The sequence below is a fragment of the Arachis ipaensis genome, chromosome B05, assembly GCF_000816755.2.
Source record: "Arachis ipaensis cultivar K30076 chromosome B05, Araip1.1, whole genome shotgun sequence".
Taxonomy (NCBI): domain Eukaryota; kingdom Viridiplantae; phylum Streptophyta; class Magnoliopsida; order Fabales; family Fabaceae; genus Arachis; species Arachis ipaensis.
The window spans coordinates 122,430,609-122,439,034 of record NC_029789.2 but is presented as its reverse complement, the minus strand read 5'-3'; the positions used below and the strand labels follow the sequence as shown (position 1 = coordinate 122,439,034).

Here is an 8,426-nt window from a genome sequence, read left to right as displayed (position 1 = left end):
TATGCTGATTTATTTTTAAATATTTAAACAAAAATTAATTCATGTCCTGAAAAGGTAAACAAATAAATAGAAAATAAAAATCAAATTAGCAAAATCAAAATCTTTCTCTTCATACGTGTTATCAATTTATAGGTTTTAAATAAAAAATACCATCCTTTTTTTTGTTGTTTATAACAATTAAGGAATTATTACCTTTTGTTTCCTTAATGGTTATAAAAAGAAAACGCTACAATTTCCCCTCTTTCTATATATAGAGTTTTATGTAAATTTAAACAATGCTCCGTATTTTTCTATAACTTTGTCACAAATTTAGCTTGTGGTCTTGCCTTGTTTTACTATAATCGTTCATGACCTTGTCATATTTATTACCATGTACATTGTTCAACATTTGCAAGAGCTTTTGCATATTTTGCAAAATAGTTCTTCCCAATTCGCTAAGGTATTGGCTTTGCTTTAGCGAAATTGGTATCGAAAAGCCAAACCCTTTGGCCATAAATCAATAAAACAATATTATGGCAAAGGTGTACAACTTGTTCCTTTCTTTGTGTTTGGCTGCCATGATACCAGCCTTCCAAGCCAATATCTTTGAGAATACTACATATGCGAAACAACATATCAACTTGGTTGATAATCAATACTGGAAAGAAAGGGCAATAATTGCTAGGAAGCTTAGCGAAGAAGCATATTTTCCTGATCCACATGCACTTTCTAGAAACTTCTCATCTATTATTACTGAGTGAGTATTCTCAAATTATTACATATTCAGTTTCGTGTGGACAAGTTTTTTCATAAATACAAATTTAATGGCATGTCGTTTATCACCTCAATACTATTTCGAGTCATCTTCTTAGTATTTTTTATACAAATTCATTTTCTAACATAGCATTTTTGTCGTTTCACAAATTCTAACTTAACATATATCAGATTCACAACAATTAACATTTTTTTTCTTTCACAAGTTCAACATAACATATTAATTCGAGAATATATGATTATTAGTATATCTATTATAAGATAATAAACTAACTAATGTCTATGATATTTTCGCGAAAAAACAGAGACATAGGTGGTAGCAAGCATGTAAGAAGGAACTTGAATGGTCAAAGGGCAGGAGTTACATGTGAGGCAACCAATAACATTGACAGATGTTGGAGGTGTGACCCCAATTGGGCAGATAATCGCCAAAAACTTGTAAATTGTGTTCAAGGTTTTGGAAGAAATACTACTGGAGGAAAGGGAGGTCCAATCTACATTGTTACTAGTCCTGCTGACAATGACATGGTTAATCCAAAACCAGGTACCCTTCGCCATGCAGTCACAAGAGATGGACCTTTGTGGATTATCTTTGCTCATAGCATGAATATTAGACTCAACCAAGAGCTCATGGTGTCTAGTAACAAGACCATCGACGGAAGAGGAGTTGATATCTACATTACTAAGGGTGCAGGCATCACCCTCCAATACGTCAATAATGTCATCATCCATGGAATCAAGATTCATGATATTGTTCCGGGCACCGGTGGACTTATTAGAGATTCTGAGAGTCATTTTGGATTTAGGACACGCAGTGATGGTGATGGAATCTCCATCTTTGGTGCCAGTAATATTTGGATTGACCATGTTTCCATGAGAAAATGCTCTGATGGTCTTATTGACGCCATTATGGGATCCACGGCTATTACCATCTCTAATAGTCATTTCACAGACCATAATGATGTAAATGATTACTTTCAACTGTTCTCACACTATTTTATTTTAATTATTTTTTTTAATAATTATTTTATTTTAAAATCAAGTCAATTAAACAGTTCTTTTGATACTTATAAAATATTCTTGAATGAAAATTATCCTAAAATAAAGAATTATTTTGTCTTTTGTTGTCTTATTTCAGTGATTTTATTTTGTTTTATTTGTGATGTAGGTGATGCTCTTTGGTGCCAATGACCAACACACAATTGATAAGGTGATGCAAATCACCCTAGTTTTCAACCACTTTGGCAAGAGATTAATCCAAAGAATGCCAAGGTGCAGATTTGGATTTGTTCATGTTGTCAACAACGATTATACTCATTGGGAAATGTATGCCATTGGTGGTAGCAGTAAGCCTACAATTATTAGTGAAGGAAATCGGTTCGTGGCTCCTGATAATAACAATGCTAAAGAGGTATGCATATACACATATATATTCTCTTTTTTTTTATGCATTTATATTTTAGTATTCTATTTTTCTTGGTGAGTTTATCCTCCACTTATAAATGTGACATTTAATTAACATGTTTACAAGCAATAAAAAAGTCTACGTGAATGAATTTTTTCATTAACATACTAATAAATGATGAAGGTCACGAAGAGAGTAACCAATGATGATTGGAAGAATTGGCAATGGAGATCAATCAACGATGAGTTTGTTAATGGAGCATTTTTCGTACAATCTGGACCTGAACTAGTAAAGAGGCCATTCTCAAGCAAGGACATGATTGCAGGAAAGGATGGTTCATACGTGCAAAGACTTACTTCCTTTGCTGGCTCCCTTAAATGTAGAGTTGGTCAACCTTGCTAGTCATTCATCGTTATCTCTACTTGCACAATTTTCTACCTGATGCACGCACAAATTGAGTTTTGGCAAACAAGTGAAAAGGAAAAGGGCAAAAGGTGCAGGGATATATGCAACATGCTATTCTACTAATGTGTGATCATTTTTCTTGTTCTATAGCCCATAGGATTAAAATTGAAAAAAAAAGTTTAAAATTATTGTAAAATTATTTAATTTTGTCTTTTTGGACTTTGAGTTGAAATTCAATCATTCTTTTTGCAGCCTAGGCAAGGGATATTGAAATATATCACATTGCTTATTTTTTTCAGAAGTTAAGGATCATTTGGTAATTTATTTTTTAATTTGGTTATTAAAATATATTCGTAGAATATGATATAACCAACCTTATGAAGATTGGAGAAGTTAATATGGTATAAAGATTAAATGTTGAAAATAGATAATGTCATATCTAATACAAAGATAAAAGTTTTACTAGTAATAAATAACTATGATTAAGAATTTAATTCCTGATTGTATTATATGTGTTTGGTTTGAATAATCTAAACAATGAAATAATTGATTTTTAGTTCTTATTCAAAGACTTACTCATTTTCATATTTAAAACTGACAGGAACTCAAATTCTGTAAATAATTTACGAAACTTTAAAGCGCACTCGTACCTACCTTAACTAAGTGAGAAAGTGCCAATTCCCTTATTGCATTGATCCCAATTTTCTTTCCTTTCATTTTGACCTCACTTATTTTTCGACCTCCGAAATTATAGAATGGTACTAAAGAGGTGAAAGAAACTCATTGTCTGAGTTAGTTTGCATAAGCTTTGAAGTTTGCTACAATGTAACCCTTCAACTTTCGTTTTTTTTTTTTTTAATTCAAAGCCTCTATTCATAGGGTGTATCTCTCCAATCAAGACATTTTGCAGCATACATATTGAAGAAATACACGCCTAGCTATCTCAAATGTCCCAAATATGATTTAAAAGGACCATAAAAAATGTCTCACTTAACCCGATGAAGAACGAGCCTTAAACCTTTTGATTCAGTTTGGTTCTTATTTGTTCAAACGAAATTGACCCTTTACCACCCTTAGAACTAGGTGGAAGAAAGGCTTAAATTAGAATAACAGATATAGAAGGACAATGAGAAAATAGGGAAGGAAAACCAGGTACCCTTTAGACAATAACATGGTTAATCCAAAATCAGGTGCCATTCGCCATGCAGTCATAAGGACTGAACCTTTGTAGATCATCTTTGAGCGTAGCATGCATGTCTATTAGACTCAACCAATAACTCATGATGGCTAGTAAAAAAACCATTGATGGAAGATGAGTTGATATCTATATTACTAAGGGTACATGCATCTCCCTCCAATACGTCAATAATGTGATAACCCACAGAATCAAGATTTGTGACATTGTTGTTGGGATTGTTGGACTTATTAGGGATTATGAGACCCATTTTGGGTTTAGGACACGCAGTGATGATGATAAAATCTCCATTTTTGTTGTCAGTAATGTTTGGATTGACCACGTTTTTATGAGAAAATGCTCTGATGGTTTTATTGATGCTATTATGGGATTCACTGTTATTACCATCTCCAATAGTCATTTTGCTGACCATAATGATGTTACTAATTACTTTCAACTATTTCCATATTATTTAATTTTAATTGTTGTTCTAGGAGTATTTTTTACAAATTTAATGGTTTTATTTTCAGTTTTAATAACCTTTCAATTAAAAATATATACAGTATTAGTTTAAATTTATAACCTTTTCTTTTTTATATACTTTTTGTTATTTAATTGAAAATTGAAAAATCAAATTAGTATATCACTCTTTATATAATTATATAACATTAATAAATGACTATATCCTAAAATATAGAATTATTTGTGTCTTTTGTTGACTTATTTTGGTTGTTATATTTTATTTTATTTTAGTTGTGATTAGGCGATGCTCTTTGATGTCAATGACCAACACATAATTGATAAGGTGATGCAAATCAGCCTAGCTTTCAACCATTTTGGTAAGTGATTAATCCAAAACCTTGCAAATTCAGATTTGTGCATGTTGTCAACAATGATTATACTCATTGGAAAATGTATGCCATTGGTGGTAGCAATAATTCTACAAGGAAAAGTATAGGTAACCAACAACATTTTTAAACAATATGTGAACAATGTGAATTAATAGGGTTAAAAGAGTAAATTAATTTTAAATTTAATTAATAACATTAAATTAGGATGTAATGTACTTTTATTTGATTCGTGATTATTCATATTGTTTAAAATGGTCATTGTTTACCTAGCATTTCCCATCCTACGATTATTAGTGAAGGCAGTCGATTTGTGGCTCTTGATAACAATAATGCTAAAGAGGAACGCATATATATTCTATGGTCAAGTATAAATCTTATTTTTCTAAGTTTGAGGGCACATTATTTCGAGAAAATCCTCAAAAGTTAGAGCTATTGGAGCCTATAAATATTTTTATATATTAGTTATTTTGTTTATTTTTATTATTATGCACGCATTTGTATTAGGGTTAAGTACGATTTCGGTCTCTATGGTCTAGATAAAAAATTATTTTCATTTCCAACATTTTTTTATATATAAAATTGTCTCTAAAATTCAATGAAGTTTTAAAATTGTCCTTTTAGACAGATTAATTTTTTAAATGACAAAAATAACCCCCTCTCTCTTCTCACCACCACCACCCCACTCACTATCACTCCATCACCATCTAGATCACCCGACCCACTACCACCCTATCACCATCTATTTATGAATCCAACAAAAAAAATTCAACCTTCAACAACAACTTCAAAAAAATCAAAACTAAAACAATAATTCATCACCAAAACCATCATCATTAACAAGAAACAAAAAAATCATCATCATCGTCAAAATTCAAAACCATTAATAAAACTCAGAACTAAAATTCTTTTTCTTCCATTAACAAAACTCAGATTCAATTACAATAATAAAAAACTCCCAAATTTATCTTCAATTACAAGAACCAAAAATCCATAAATCTAATTACCTAAAATAGTCAATAAAACTCAGATGAATTGCTTGTGATCCCCTTCGATAGAGCTGAAGGTTTTGATCCCGCTAGAAACCCATGTTGCAGATTTTGCACACAAATCTGTTTGTTGCCAATAAGGTTTGTCAGAGGAAGAGACACTGCTGGAGGATGCGAGAAACATGACCACTACCACTACCTCCCCGACGACGAGGAGAAACATGAGGGTGAGGGCTAGGCGCGTCATGGGTAGGTGAGGGCGAGTGCAGCGAGGCTAGGGTGCAAGTCACGGTGTAGCGAGGGCGAGGGCCAAGAGATGGCGATGGCAAGGTGCGGCGAGGCGAGGGCGAGGGCGACAGGGAAGCTTTCTTCTCTCCGCTTCTCTCCTTCTCTGTCTCTGAGTTTTTGCTTCTCTCTCTCTAAGTTTTTGCTTCTTTCTCTTTGTGATGGAGATAATGATATTGAGCTGAGGGTATAATTATCCGAAAAACGATTTTAAAACTACGTTAAACCTTAGGGACGATTTTGCATGCAAAAAAAGGTTGAGGATGAAAAAAATTTTCGACCTAAACCATAGAGACCAAAATCGTACTTAACCCTTTGTATTATTTGTACTCATGTTATTTTTTATTTCATAGAATTATCATTGCTTCTTATTTATCCATACATACATAGCTTTTAGTGCTCTTATTTTCTTCTTGATTTTATTATCCATTTGTGTGTAGGATATCTAATTAGAGAGCTCAAAATAATATCTTTTCTTTTGCATTACATGGAGTTTTATCTCATGTTGAATCTAATAAAAATGGGAGAGAATTTTTTCATCTAAGATTCTTCATACAGAATTTGATATTTTGTTGAATAATTTGGTGAAGGTAACAAAAAGAGTAACCACTAGAGATTGGAAATCATGTCAATGGAGATCAATCGGCGATGAATTTGAGAATGGAGCATTTTTTGTGGAATCTGGACCTACCATGGCAGCCAATAAGTCATTCTCAAGCAAGGATATGATTATTGCAAAACCTGGTTCATATGTGCAGAGACTTACTCGCTTTGCTGGCTCCTTTAAATGTAGAGTTGGTGAAGCTTGCTAACCAATCATCCTTGTCTCTACCAAAAGAATTCTCTAGTTGATGCATGATGCTGTCTTATAATGTATTGTTGTTTTTCTTATTCAATTGTTCATATGATTAAAAAGCTTTTGCAAAAATATTGAGAATTATTGTAAATTTCTTTAATTTTATGCTTTTGGATATATATTTTTCATTTTTTTGACCCAATAACAATGAAAGACCATATGATAGCTCCCTTGGTAGACCCCTTTAGGTGTAAAAGTCATTGAAGACTTTATACGTACATTTCTACTAAGTTACATCTCTACGTACCAAGTGAACTTTCTTTTCATTTAAGTCCATATTGTAGTTACCATCTAATTCAACCATTCACTAAACTTGCAGCTACTCTAGAACTATGCTATAGACCATTTCTTTTCTGCTTTCCCTAAAATTTCATTAAAATTACCCTAATAGTAATGGTAGCTTATTAAATTTCAGTTTCTCTAATTCTTTTCAAAAAGACCATTTTTTTGTCCAATGTGTAGTGTAGTCCATAAAGAACGCATATGATACATTTGAAGTTCTTTTCTTTAATTTTTCCTTTAATTGCATTCCACATTATTTTCCCTTGAATTACTTGTGTATTCACCATAGACTGATTATCCCAGGCACAAAATTCTCTCGTTCGTGGTTTACAGCTTCAATTACCTCCCACTCCGACCCATTCATTCCCCCATCACCTTATATGCTTTCCACAAGTTGCTTATTGATACAATATTTTTAGTTTTTGACCCCCTTAATCCTCTAGTTTTCTAAAAAAAAAGTCTCATTTTTACCTAATTTAGTAGTATTTTTTCCTCTTTCCTCTGAATAACAACTACTTTTGGTAGCCCTCTACTTCTTTTGCCTTAGTCTCTTCTCAACAATCTTCTTAATTATCTTTAGTAGTATCTCCATCTTCACATATGTCTTTTGTCGATGTGGCTTTGTTCTTCCTCTTTGCCTTATAATTATTAGTCCAACTTTTGGCCATAAGAAACTAATTAGTAAAAAGAAAATATACGTACAACGAAGACTTTTAACTCTAAGTGTATCTAATGCAATAATGATCATCGCTTAGTCTAAGAAGACTCGAAAAAAAGAATATCTAAAGTTCTTAGATCTTGTAATCTAAATGAATGCGTAGCTTGAGAAGATTTGAGGAAAGAATATCTAAAGTTCTTATTAGATCCTTGTAATAGGAGTCAATGTTTAGTCTAAGAATGCTTGCGGAAAGATTATAAAAAATCTTAGACTGATGGATCTGAGTTGTGGTTGTTTGAGAATGTTAATAAAAGATATCTTGTAACAATACTTTACATAGTGAAAATCTCAACTATTATTTGGATTGGGCATAGACAAGTCTCGGCCAAACCAGTATATATATCTTGGTGTACTTTCTTCTAAACCCATGTCTTTACTTTCCGAGTCTTTCTTTGCTTTGAACATACATAAGAAATCAGGTTTTAACAAATAAATAACTTAAGGTTATCTTTAAATTAATTCTAACTTAAAATTTCTCTGTCTCACAAGCCAGAAAGCTTGTTAAGCATTCTTGGTTTTTGTTTATTTCATAAAAAGTTTTTAAACACAACTTAAACTTAAGTCGTTTCAATTAGCATTAAAGCCCATTTTGTAAGAAGTTAAGCTTCTTAATAATGATTGTTGAGACAAAGATCCACAATGGTCAAGTCCTCAAGTCATGTTGATTAAGGTTTATCTTAGGCCACCTATGTTTGAAGGTGGCAACGATCC

The 8,426-nt window shown here is 32.2% G+C and overlaps 1 protein-coding gene and 1 pseudogene across 1 annotated transcript; both read left to right on the top strand.

The window, feature by feature from the left end:
* On the top strand, nucleotides 396-2,738 carry LOC107643980 (probable pectate lyase 3). Its single transcript, XM_016347743.2, has 4 exons — nucleotides 396-736; nucleotides 1,059-1,716; nucleotides 1,922-2,164; nucleotides 2,342-2,738. The coding sequence occupies exons 1-4, from the start codon at nucleotides 513-515 to the stop codon at nucleotides 2,558-2,560; spliced, it is 1,344 nt and encodes a 447-aa protein (XP_016203229.1). The 5' UTR covers nucleotides 396-512; the 3' UTR covers nucleotides 2,561-2,738.
* On the top strand, nucleotides 2,941-6,711 carry LOC107640999 (annotated as a pseudogene).

Bases quoted from the DNA above. Each gene is read 5' to 3' on its own strand.
- LOC107643980 (XM_016347743.2), top strand. From the start codon at position 513: ATGGCAAAGGTGTACAACTTGTTCCTTTCTTTGTGTTTGGCTGCCATG. The intron at 737-1,058 runs GTGAGTATTCTC...GCGAAAAAACAG, and splicing joins TTCTCATCTATTATTACTGA to AGACATAGGTGGTAGCAAGC. The intron at 2,165-2,341 runs GTATGCATATAC...TAAATGATGAAG, and splicing joins ATAATAACAATGCTAAAGAG to GTCACGAAGAGAGTAACCAA.